Source organism: Vicugna pacos, chromosome 11 (genome assembly GCF_048564905.1).
Source record: "Vicugna pacos chromosome 11, VicPac4, whole genome shotgun sequence".
Classification (NCBI taxonomy): domain Eukaryota; kingdom Metazoa; phylum Chordata; class Mammalia; order Artiodactyla; family Camelidae; genus Vicugna; species Vicugna pacos.
In genome coordinates, this window is record NC_132997.1 from 52,402,686 (window position 1) to 52,415,252 (window position 12,567).

General features: G+C 48.7%; 1 protein-coding gene across 4 annotated transcripts in view; it reads right to left on the bottom strand.

The window, feature by feature from the left end:
• The window catches only part of HK1 (hexokinase 1), a 99,163-nt gene that overhangs the window by 10,655 nt on the left and 75,941 nt on the right, over positions 1 to 12,567 (bottom strand). For all 4 annotated transcript variants that reach the window (XM_072971397.1, XM_072971398.1, XM_072971399.1 and 1 more), the window contains 7 exons: positions 10,311 to 10,466; positions 7,594 to 7,827; positions 5,385 to 5,689; positions 3,698 to 3,846; positions 3,282 to 3,401; positions 1,706 to 1,801; positions 418 to 517 (listed from right to left, as the gene is read on the bottom strand). In XM_072971397.1, coding sequence (XP_072827498.1) covers positions 418 to 517; positions 1,706 to 1,801; positions 3,282 to 3,401; positions 3,698 to 3,846; positions 5,385 to 5,689; positions 7,594 to 7,827; positions 10,311 to 10,466 — 1,160 coding nt within the window. The remainder of the gene's footprint in view (positions 1 to 417; positions 518 to 1,705; positions 1,802 to 3,281; positions 3,402 to 3,697; positions 3,847 to 5,384; positions 5,690 to 7,593; positions 7,828 to 10,310; positions 10,467 to 12,567) is intronic.

The following is a 12,567-nucleotide window of genomic DNA, read 5'->3' on the forward strand; positions in this document are numbered from 1 at the left end:
AAAGGCCAAATGGCACCCAGGCTGCCCTGGGGCCCTTCTCCACAGCCAGGAGAGGAGGAGGCTCTGCTTCCTTCCCAGCTGCAAGCCCCCAGCCTGCAACACCTGCCCGGAGCCGCTCCCTACAAGCCCTGCAGACCAGGCCGGCTCCAGGCACTCCCACCCTGTCCACCTGAGCTGGTCCTGGAGAGCTCCGTTCCCGACAGGCCGGTTAAAGTCAAAGTGAAGCCTTGCTGGGTAGGTGTTGGGGAGAGGAAACCCCTGTCTCGCCTCTGTCCAGGATGAAACTCTGGAGGTGGTGAGGGGACAGTACTGACAGGTGTCCTGTCTTGCACTGAGCGCTGAGCTGCTGGCTCAGGTTCCCACAAAACAGGAACGCCCAGCCTTCCTTGCCCCCGAGAAAGACTCTAGGACACCCACCTACGATGAGTCCAACCTCGCAGGTGGGCTCCTCATAAGCGCAGGTCATCATGGTGCCCACCGTGTCGTTGACCACAGCCACTACGTCTAGGTCGAATTCCTTTGGAAAGAAAGGGACACAGGTTTAACTTTACGGGAGGGACGGTGCTGCCCGGCTGGGATTCTGCAGGTTCACTCTGCTGCACTGCCGTCGGAAAGCCATGGGGCATCAACTGAAAGTTTCCTCACCACCCTGTGAAAGATAATGAAATGCTCCTTCACTGAACATTGACTATCAATGATGCATTTGAAGCTGGAGATTTGAAGACAGGAAGTATTCTACCCATTTCACAGACGGCACTGAGTATCGGAGAGGCTGCCCAGAGGGCACTGCAGAATGGAGAAAAGACAAGCGACGATGACCAAACAGCTCTTTCTCTTGGGAGTTTAAAGCGTTGGTAGAACACTAACATTAAGGGCTGTAAAATGGGTGAAAAGAGGTTACCAGGTTTCTTTTCAGTGACACACTAGCTGTTGTTCACTTGCTCTTCCAGGTGCAAGCGGCCCCTCTTGCAAACCCATTCATTCTCGCCTTCCTGTGTATTTGTCTGTTCTCCTGAACTGGAGAAACTGGAACTGATTTTTTTTTAAACTTATTACTGATTCACTCATTAATTAATGAGCAAGTCAAAATCAGAGTTTTTCATTTGATGTTTTGTCAATGTTCTCCAGCTAGAGACCACCAGAAACGTGCACACAGAGGAACAAAGCTTGGCTTACTGACTGGCTGGTTGTTTCATGGGCAAACAAATCCCACGGGGCATCTCAGAAAGTGTTACAAAGCACAACTGTAGGATTTGAGTCTGTGCTGATGGTTTCAGGGAAGGTTCAAAGAAGTGGGGCTTTGCTCTGGACTGGATGCTGTCAGGAAGCAGGGAGATCTCTCAGGGAGCGCAGAGTTCTGCCCTGACTGTGGAGCTCTCGCCTCTGATTCCATCTCTGGGGCAGAGGAGCTGTGTTGACGGCTGGACTCCATGGCACGTGTTCACCAGGAGAACACCAAGGCTGGCCGACAGTACCGGCGGCTGCTTTTCCCTCTCTCGTTCTGGAGGAGTCTTGATTTTACCTTCCTTAAACTATCCTGTAATAACACAAAACTCCCCCTCCCTTTTATTGCGAGCAGCTGGGGATACGTTATTACCCTTGTCACATGTGTCTCTATTGTCTGAGTTCTTTATGGCTAGCAATACAATTTTTATAACCCGAAAAAAACAGTAAAGATTTTTTAAAGTATCCTTTTAATAGTTACCTCTCTCCTTTTGACCGCATCCCTCAGTAAGGTGGCTACATCGTGTCCCACACAGTCAGTTGCCTTAAAACCTTTCGTCCAGGTGATCAAGATTCCCTGAAATAGGAAGGGCAGTAGGACAGTCCGGTGTAATTAATCCTTCCAGGCAGAATACAAATTTCCACCCCTTTCTTCCTGAGTAAACATCAGCTAAGAATTTATAGTGAGGGGGGAGGGTACAGCTCAGTGGTTGAGTGTGTGCTTAGCATGTGCAAGGTCCTAGGTTCAATCCCCAGTACCTCCACTAAAAAAAAAAAAAAAGAAAAGAAAAAGAATAAAAGAATTTATAGTGAGATGATGCTGGAACATCTGACATCTGAGGCAAAAACCAATAAAAGACGAATAGTCCGCTGAGGGCCTGCCCACCTCACTGTCCTCACAACGGTCTGGTTTACAATCCCCACTTCACAGATGGAGACACTGAGGCACAGAAGGTTAATGGTGCTGCCCCTGGTATAACCAGCTAGTTCTCCTGAAGAATAGTTTGCCAGCAATGCAAATGGAGAAATGCACATTTTAGTAACACTGTGACTCCCTGAAGTAAACTTCAGGTTTGACTGGACTGTAGTTGTACACATGCTGGGTGTGTACTATGATGACAGTGATGGTACTATATATGAACTGCTTTTAAAAATCACCAGACCTTTAAAAACTACAAAAAAGTTTATGTGGATCCACCTGCTGAGATCTAAAAGGGCTTAAGAGGGAAAAAGCCCCACATCAGCACCATGACTGGATTAACTGGCTTCCAGAGGCAGGTGACCCAACCCAGCCTCCTTCGTGGTGCCAATCATATGCCTTAAACCCATGTGTGATGTGATGCCAATTCTAGGGCCATACCTCTCCCTGTGAAACACAGAGGCACCCTTGGCTCTTCTAGCATGACAGGCTTGGTCTTGCCTGCACGACTGCACAGTCGGTTCCCTCTGCGTGGAACATCCCCCATGTCCACTGGCAGCACCCAGTGTGGTGCTGGAGCTGCTGGTGTCAGGGCTGAGATCCTCCATAGGACGGGGCTCCCTGAGAGCAGGAACTGGATTCCCTGCTCTCAGCCCTCAGCAGGTGCTCCAGCCCTGACCATCCAGTTTCTGCTAATTTATTGAAGAGACATTTATTAAGCATCTCCTCTGACCGCACGCTGTTTGTTCTAGGGCCTGTGGGGAACACAGGTCTTTGCTCAAGGAGCATACAACGTCTCAGAAAAGAAAGATACTAAAGATGGCTGGAAACTGTGTTAAAAGCTATGATCAGACAACATTACAAGGAACAGGGAACAGTGAGAGGGTGAAATGCTTTTTGCCAGGAGGACCAGAAGGCTTCCCAGATGAGGTGAATGCCTTAGATGACAAGAGAAGGTAGAGACTTAAGATGTACTGGAGGGTGTGCCATAAAGCTTGGGTCAACCCACTGTGACATCTGCGCCATTCCAGAATCGAAGGATGACACAGAGGCTGGAGGAGGCCTCAAGAGCCAGCCACCCTGGCCAAGGGACAGTCAGTGCTGCCAGATGCCAGATGCCTGGAGGAAGGACACTCACCGCATCCAAGCTCGTCTGCTTGCAGGGAAACGAGAACGTGAAGCCCAGAGGCATTCTGGGGCCCTTGATGCCCATGTAGTCCAGGAAGTCAGAGATGCAGGAAACGATGTGGTCAAACAGCTTCAGAAGAAAAGAAGGGATTACCCACGCACCCTCTGGTCTCACACTTTCAGTGCACATGTCCAAGTACACACGCACACAACACACAGCTTGACACGTGCAGAGCAAGTCCCCCTCTCCAGGATCTTCACAGCCCTTAAGCATCCTAAGCCCAGCATGGCTAAATGTACCTGAAGCTTCCAGGCCACAGGGATACAACTGCACAGCGGCACCTGTCACGTGCAGCTTCACTGATGCCACTGGCCCCGTGTGCAACGCACACACGCCACGGTGGTGTAAAAGCAAAACCGTCTCACCTCTTCCCCAGTGCCCTGCATGATTTCAGTGGGAATGGCGTAGATCTTGTTGTGCATTTCCACCGTTCTCTTTTTCCCACTACGAATTTTCACCAGCAGGACACGGAAATTCGTTCCTCCAAGATCCAGGGCCAAGAAGTCACCATGCTCTGTTGTGGTCAAGGACATAAAGAAAGTCAAGAAGAACTAGTTACTTCTTGGGAGCCAGTAACCCCAAGACTTCAGACTTCCCAGGGAGGAAGTCCCATCTCAAATACAGGGGAGAAGCTGACACATATTCAGCACACAGCTCAGGCTCAGAGAGGGGTGAGCACTAACTCACTGACCACCACAGCCTTTGCACCACATTAGAAGGACAAAAGGCCCCATGGATGAACCGTTTGTCACAATAAACGAATAAACTTTACCAGGTTACTGAAAAGCTTGGCAACAATGACCTGATGTTAGGGAGTCTCATAAAAATTAATCACGTGAGGGGGAGGGTATAGCTCAGTGGTAAGAGTGTGTGCTTAGCATGCACAAGATCCTGGGTTCAATCACCAGTACCTCCATTAAAAAAAAAATTAAATAAATAAACTTAATTACCTCCCCCCACCAAAAATAAAATAAAAAAGATTAAAAAAATTAATCCTATGTGTCAATATGTAGAGCGTTTGTGAAAATGGCCACAATCATTCCCCTCCCCGTACACATGCGTCTTTGCGAAGGGACTTTGCAGTTCTCCCCACCAAAAGAGGGCCTCTATTTCCCCCTCCCCTTGGATTTGGCCTGGCCTTCTAACTTGCTTTGGCCAAGAGAGTGTGGCAGAAGCAGAGCTGAGCCACCGCAGCCCAGGCCTCCGAGAGGCTCTGAAGTCTCCCTCTCCCTCGTGGACCCTGCTGGTACCACGTGAGCAAGCCTGGCAGCCCCCTGGAGGATGAGACACATGGCCAGGCACTGCTGCATGCCAGCTGACAGACAGACCACGGCTGGACATGTGAGGGTGCCCCCCATGCCAACTGACCCACCAGCAACTACAGACACACGAATAAGCCCAGCAAAGACCAGCTGGGCCTGGCCCGGGTGAACAACAATAAATCGCTGACCCACAGGCCTATGAGCTATGACAAATGGTTGCTGTTCCAAGCCACTAAGTTTAAGGGTGGTTTATAATGTAATAAGTGACTTCCATGTAGGACACACTCATACCACATTCATCAGCGTCCCTACTGTGCGAAGCTCCAGCAGGACCAGCAGGGTCAGCAGTAAGGGTTGGATGCCAAGCTCCAATCTGCCTGGGTGTGAAAATCCCAGCCTCTGTGCCTCCACAGCCCCTGCCAGGACCTAGGAGGGGGGCACTGGTTTACTGTGTTTATCAGAAAACCTAAAACGATCTGAGGGCCTCGACATTTGCCCAGCTCCATTCTTTTAAGAACACTTTCTAACTCTGCGCAGGGCTGTAGTTTTAGAGATGACACCTGCCTGGGAGGCCAGACCAAGGGAAGTCAACTGCCCTGAGTCACACATGTGCAAGTCAGTGGGAAAAATGGAAGAGAGGTTTGAGTGCGTTTCTAGCTCTTGACAAAATCATGCAACCCCAGTGTAAACGCAACCACCTGAGAAGCCAGCCTCCCTGCAGCCCCACCGTGACTTGGTCACTGGCACGAGAAGCAAGAGGGGCACATTAGCACCCAACAGAGGTCCTCACCAGTCCCGTCTGGAGTGCTCCGGACAAAGGAGGGCAGCATCTTGACTACAGCCTTGTCATGCGTCTGCTTCCTCAGCCCCAATTCCATCTCGGCCCGCATCCTCTTTTTCACCTCCAGCAGCATGTCCTTGGTGAGATGGAAGTGGGCCAAGGTCTCCTGGATCTGCCGGTGCTGCTCAGCCAGGCGGTAGGCCACTGCGGTCACCATAGCGGCCCCCTTGCCGCTGCCACTCTCCGAGAGGAGGAAACGCACGTCGCAGTCGGGCACCAAGCGCCTCAGAGTCTTGTGGAAACGCCGAGAATACCTGGCGGGGGGCAGGGGGCAGGGCACAACAGCCAGACTGAGCCAGACTGTCGGGACCTTTGGAACCCTTTCTTTTCCCACACATTAATCCCATTTTCTACACTTGCTCTTCTCCTTACTCAAGACACACATATCCACTGTAGAAAAGTTAGCCAATGCCGACAACTGCAAAGTGAAAACAGAAATCGCCCACAGCCACACACAGAGAGAGGCTTCTCATTATCATATGAGTATCGAATACAGAAAATTCAGGGTCCAAAAACTTCTGTCTTCTACCATGATAAGGAGATAATACAGCACGTTGGTCAAGAAAGAGCCCAGTGTTTGGAAGTCAGACAGAGCAGGAGACAAGGGTGAGCTACCCACTTCCATACTAGGTGACCTTGGAGTCAGTGAGGATGACAGCATCCGGTTGACAGTGATGTGGTAGGAACTTGATCAGTTCATTAAATACTTAGATTAATAGCTGGCGGTAAGGAAGGCCTCATAAAGAACCTCTCTTATTTTTTTTTTTTTTTTAATTTTCACTTGGCCCTTTCCCCCAGCCCCCAAGAGTCTGGATATGTTTTAGTGGTTAGAAGAGGATTTTAAGACAGGACTCAGTGAGACAGAAAATTTTTTCCAAGTTTGTGGTCTGTTGTAAGTATAGAAGGCTGCCTGCCAAAGGAAACTGGGAAAATGGAACCCCAACATGTTAACAGTGGTCAACTCCAGGGGGTGGGATTAAAAATGACTTCTATTTTCTTTGTAATTTTTTGAACCATCTGACGTTTCTATACCAAAAATGTTACTTCTAAAATAATGAGCATTTAGTCAAAGTTATTTTTTTAATGTAATGTTGTAGATAAAGAGTTCTAGAGATGGCTGGTGGTGATGGCAGCACAACAGTGTGAATATACTTAAATCTGAACTGTACAATCAAAAAATGGTTAAGATGCTAAATTTTACATTATGTGTATTTTCTCACTTGTAGAAAAAAAATTTTAATGTGTAAGTCCCTAAACTTCCTTGCCCAAAAATTAGCCAAGAAACTAAGACGGCTTTCATTATCAAGAATTTTACAAATACCATAAGAATACAAAGAAACAAAATTTGACCGCTAACTAGCTAAAACCCCTCCCCTCAGCAACACAGAACTATTTCAGTTTAAGTCAATCTTCATTTAACTGACACTAGAACTGGGTATGAAGATACAGGATCCACAAAGCCACTTCACATGCACGTTACCATATACAGTGGGAGAAATATCTGAGTTCCTGCACAAAAAATCAGGTCACAGGCAGTTATTATTAAAACTCGGTATATAAAGACTTAGAATTCACCTTTAGCCTTTTTTAAAGGTATAAGCCATGCTCTTAAGTGGCCACAGAAGGCTTTTCCAACCAAGGCATCCAACAGACAAAAAGGCAGCATCTATGCGGACTACTTACAACTTACATCTTTCTCTGGCCCTCAGACACAAAGTGTCAACAAGTTGCCCGTTTAAAAAAAAAAAGAAGTAGTATCTGAGTGTTTGGAGGACTTTAGAAACTCACAGGAGCTTCTACAGCAGGAACGTGAGCACTGCACCTATGACCCAAGCACTAGACAGGATGAAGGCCCCTGATGAAATGCAGACGAGAAGAGAATATAAGATACAGACATATTCCACCCAGTGCTCCTGGCAGCTATGGAAATCTCTAACAAGACTTATGAACGAGGAGAGATGACAGTGCAGTGCAGAAGCAACACCAACGAGAATCAGCTGAGGGCCAGATACTTCCCAACTGGGCAACTCTTTCTGCCCAGAACTAGGCGTTGTCTTGTCTGCCAAAAACCTTCACTGGGTGCAAAAGTCTGACCTCTGGAGACGGTCCTTAGCCCAGATGGGTACTGAGTGCCAATTATAGCAAAGGGCAGACTCACTGTGGGTGCGTCTTGTAAAGAGACCCGTCGACACCAACCGTGGTCCGCAGCCTGGGGGTGCCCTTGTTATCTCGGAGGCGGTTCAGGATGGCGCCCAGCGTCGCAGCCACCAGGTTGGCAGAGCGAAACGAGACAATGGTGCACACGTGCTGCACTGCGATACAGTCATCATCAGATGGCTCCACTCCCAGGCGCGTCAGGATTTCTTTGGCATTGTGGAGGCCTTCCTTATTCCTGTGAGGTTAGAGGCCAATACTTGTGAGTTATGGACCACAGCAGGCAGTGCAAAGCCCTGAGGTTTGAAGGTCCTGGAAAGGTGAACTCCATTCACCAGGTGTGTTGCCTGGGATTAAGGCAGTCAAATGCTTGAGAAGAGCGTGAGGAGGTCTCCTCCATAAGGAGTCCCAGGCAGCAGGAGGAAAAACTGCACTAGGCTGGGTTATGACATGTCAGGTACAAGGAGAGAAGAGGACAGGCCAGACTACTCAGTCTCTGAACAGATGGAGAAATAGCTGCTTCCACCCCAGGGCTCAGCAGCCGGGAGACCTAGGGGAAGCTCCTGCTCTTGGAGTCTGAGTTGACCCTGGATTTCTACACATTCCTCCTTGATGTTCTTCAGTCAAATTTTAGTTTGCTGCATACATGCTTTGTATATCTTTTGTTGGATTCATTACAGGGGACTTTATAATTTTATTTTTATTACTATCATAGATGTATTTTTTTAAAGAATATGTATATTTATATCTTTTTTCTTTTAATGTACCATATTAAGGTAAGATGTTAACAATGGGGAAACTAGGTGAGGGATATGTACCATCTTTGCAATTTTTTTGTAAATCTAAAAATACTCTAGAATAAAATAAAGGTTTATTTTTAAATATATACATGTTTTAATTATTGCCAATACATAGGAATACAATTAATTTTTGTATCTTATCTCCAGACATGTTCCTAACCTCTCCTGTTATTCTAATCATTTGTCTAGATATCTTTTGGTGTTCCAGACAGACAATTACTATCTGAAAATAATGATAATTTTATCTCCCCCTTTTTTTTTTATTCTTATACCTTTAATTTCTTTTTCTTTCTTTTTAAAAACAAACAAACAAAACATTAGCCAAGGCTCCAAGACAATGTTAAATAAAAAAGGTAATACTGTCTTACTCCTGATTTTAAAGAGAACGCTTCCAACATCTGCCCTTTTAGGATGTTTTTAATAGGCTTTATTGAGATAGGCTTTATTCCAATATATATGCTTTCTTGAGCAAGTTCAAATGGGTTTTATTTCTTGGTAACCAAAGAGCCAACACCAAAAACAGGCGTAGAGAAAGGCAGGCATTTCCTGACTTTGTCAATGATTCTGAAGACAAGCCACGAGTCTCCTGCTCCCTCCCTTCCCAGCAGCTGACCAGGAGACTTGAGAAGAGATATAGTTGGAAACTCAGTAGCGTGGCTCCCTGTTGACTGTAGCTTTGTACCAATCTCTGCTGAAGAAGAGAGATCCTAGGACAAATGCCAGGATTCAGATGCAAAGTAACAGTAAGTCCAGATAAACCCCTTTCCACTTAAATCAGCATCTTCTCCCAGTGGCCAGAGCTATAATGCCACTGGCTCTGTCTAAATTTCCAGGACCACAGCAGAGGCAGTGGGATGACCGTCCTGTGCGGACATGGAAGGTCGTTTGTAGCACCAAGCTAGCCCTGCTTTAAGCAGGTGGCCTCACATGGCTACAAGGAGTCTCCTGAACCACGAACCAAGCCTAGAACTGCCACAGGACAAGAGTCCTTTAGACTTGGAGCCACCCAAGTACATCAAACTACCCCAAAAGCAAGTTCACCTTCTTCACTCTCAGGGTGAAGGCCTGCAAATAACAGTCGAGGCAGAAAAGTCTGGGTTTCTGATGCTGAGAAAGGTCCTTAGCCCAGATGGGTAGCAGTCAGGTTATGGGCTGGACTCTGTCCTTCTATGTCTATCTGTCCTGTCTCATCGATTAATCAGTGTTTCTCAGACTTGTGCCAGGAAACACCTGTGGCTGTGAACAGGTGAGAGAATGTCGGAAGGAAGGCAGGGTGGGGTGTTTCGGGCAGAGAAGAATTTCGGGAAATGACCAGTTAACCAAAGTGAACTGAGTGTTTTCTTTAATATGCTAATGAGTACTGTACAACTCTAAATGGAGGGTAAATATGCAGTATTTCCCAATCCTACTGGCCACAGAACCCTTTCATCAGGGGACACCTAATTATCTTGAAGTCCCTAGAGTTCCCCTGAACATCGTCTGGAGAAGGTCCTGATATTCCAAGGGAGATTGCCCCAGGCCTGGGCTCAGTCGGCTCCTGTCCACCCCTAGGATCATCTACTCCCTGGACTCCAATCTTATCCTGAGTGAGTGAGTGAGTGAGTGTGTGTGTGTGTATGTGTGGTGGGGATGGAGATTGAAGGAGAAGAAGCAGCTTTTGTAACTAAATCATCCACAAAGCATTTGCTACTAACTAGATGGCTTTTTTTTTTTTATTTTAATCTGCACTAGACGGCTCTTTAATGAGCTGCCACCAGGGGCGTGCAGGGACAGCAGCCCAGGCTGGGTCAGCAAAGACAGCGGAGACCGACCCAGAGAGCCCTGACTCTCAAACCAGGATTCAGAGGGTAATGAGGGACCCATTGTTCTTCTCTGTCCCCCTACCCCAACCCCAAAGAAAGCCTTGAGGGGAGGCACCTACTTTTCGATGGCTGACACATCACTGGTGTTAAACTTCCCTCTGGTGAGCAGCTCCGGGGTGATCCGCCCTTCAAATAAGAGGCCCTCCTTGGCCATCTTGACCAGGATCAGTCGGACCAGCTCGCCCATGTACATGCCACTGACCATCTTCTCAAACCTGCAGGAGAAAAGCGCCCAGGTGCTTGTCAGGTCCTCCCTCTGTACCCACCACTGGGGCAACTCATGAAGGGTGGGGGAGACACAAAAAACGCCCCCACCACCACCACAAGCTCACGACAAGACCACGCACTTGTGTGATTAAACAACGAGCAGACAGCTGGGGAACAGGAGTGATCCAGACCCAACCCCTATCCTCAGGTAGGAAATGGGAGAGCACCATGGGGTGGGGGCAGGCATGGAAGGCTACCTGGAGGCGGGGAAAACATCAGGATTTAGATCAGGATTGAAGAGAAGGACCCACACAGAAATGAGTAGAATACGATCATCTCTTATAAAACTTCATGCTGTACTTGTTAAAGGGCTTTCCTCTTCATCATTCTATCAGGGAGCTCTCTAGCCCCTGTGTGAAAGTGGCCAGGAAGTTTTCTCTCCATTTCTCAGCTCAGAAAGGGTATTCCCCAAGGGAGCTGATGGGGTTGAAATGCAGCATGAGGAACATGGGACTTCTGTGGCTGGTCACTCCCTTGGCATCCATGTTCTCCTTCCTCACTGACCTCACCCTACACTCCAGGAGAAGGCTCTGAGTAGCTTAAAGCCAATCAGCTTATCCTACTGCTTTGGCCACATTTAGCCACCGGCCAATCCCACAGATCCGCTCTCCTGCCTCCCCTGGGAGGTGTGGTGGGCGGTGTGGGCTCTGTGACTGCAGCAGCCATGTTGAGCCCAGCACTGCAGAGAAGCCACCAGGGACTGGGGCTCGAGACTGTATCTGAGCCAGATCCAGGCCCGGATCCTAGCTGACTGGAGCCAGGAGGAAGTCCTGCGCAGGACAGATCAGAGGCTGCTCCACGCCCGGGCGGCCAGCCTCTCCTCTGAGGGAGCCCAGCTGGCACACCCAGAGCTGGCTGTGACACAGTAAAACAATCTGTTCATTCAGAGCCAGGCCCGGGAGCCAGGGATGCTGCTGGGACCTGAGCACGTGGCCCCCTCACCCCAACACTGGGTGCAGAGAAACACAGTTCTCATTGTTCTGCTCAGGACAGGACCAGACAGGACCGCCCCCACCAAGGCTGTGTCGAGGATCCCTGGCAGGAGAGCAACTTTCTGAGTCCCAGCTGCCCTGCCTGGTGGCTGCCCCAAGCACCTGTGGGAACAGCTTCTGTGCAGCCCGAGCTGGAATCTCAGAGAAGGCAGGAGCCAGACTGCGTGGGCTCAACCCTGGCTCTGCCACTACTCTGCTACCCGCCTCTCCGGGTCTCGATTTCTTTACTTGCATAATGGGGATCATGGCAGGGCCTACCTGTGAGGCTGCGGTACGGAGGTCAGGGGTTGGTACAGGTGAAGTGCTGCAGTGCCCAGCTAACGATGAATGCTTGCTATGTGTCTCATACTTAACTAAACATTTTACATGTATTAATTTATTTCATCCTCATTACAACCCTATGAGACAGAGACTGTCATTACCCCCATTCCACAGATGAGAAAGCTGAGGCACAGGGAGGTTATATAACTTCCCCAGTGTCATAGAGCTAATCAGTGGCAAAACCACATTTTTTACCCAGTTAAATCCAGCCCCAGATTCTATGCTCTAGCCATTGCGCTGCTCTGCCTCTCTCATGGACAGTGTCATTAAATGTGACCAATTACTGTCATGCTTGCAGCCACCTGCCCCACCCTAACCCAGCCTCTGCTCTTCTACCTCCAGCTTACTCCCTCTAGGCAGCCGACCCCCAAGTAGGGCAAGTGTGACAATAGGAAGGTTCTTCCCCACCGAGGATGAGCTAAAGTTAGCCTCCTGGTACCCCTCTACCCATTGCTTCTCACTCTGCCTTCTGGAGACACTCAGAATGATCTGCTCCCCTTTCTACACAATGGTGTCTCAGACATGTAGATACTGCCACCACCCCCCCTTTCCAGATAAAGGAAGCCCGAGGCCAGGTGTCAGTCCTTTCTCAGTCCCTAGAGTCCCTGTTGGAGCAGCAGAAGGAGGAAACAGCACATCTCATGAGCCTCAAGTGAAACCAAGCAAGTCATGATCTGCCTCAGCCGTCAGATGCCTAGGACCACAGGCCAGTGGGCGGCACCGTGGTGCTGCAGCT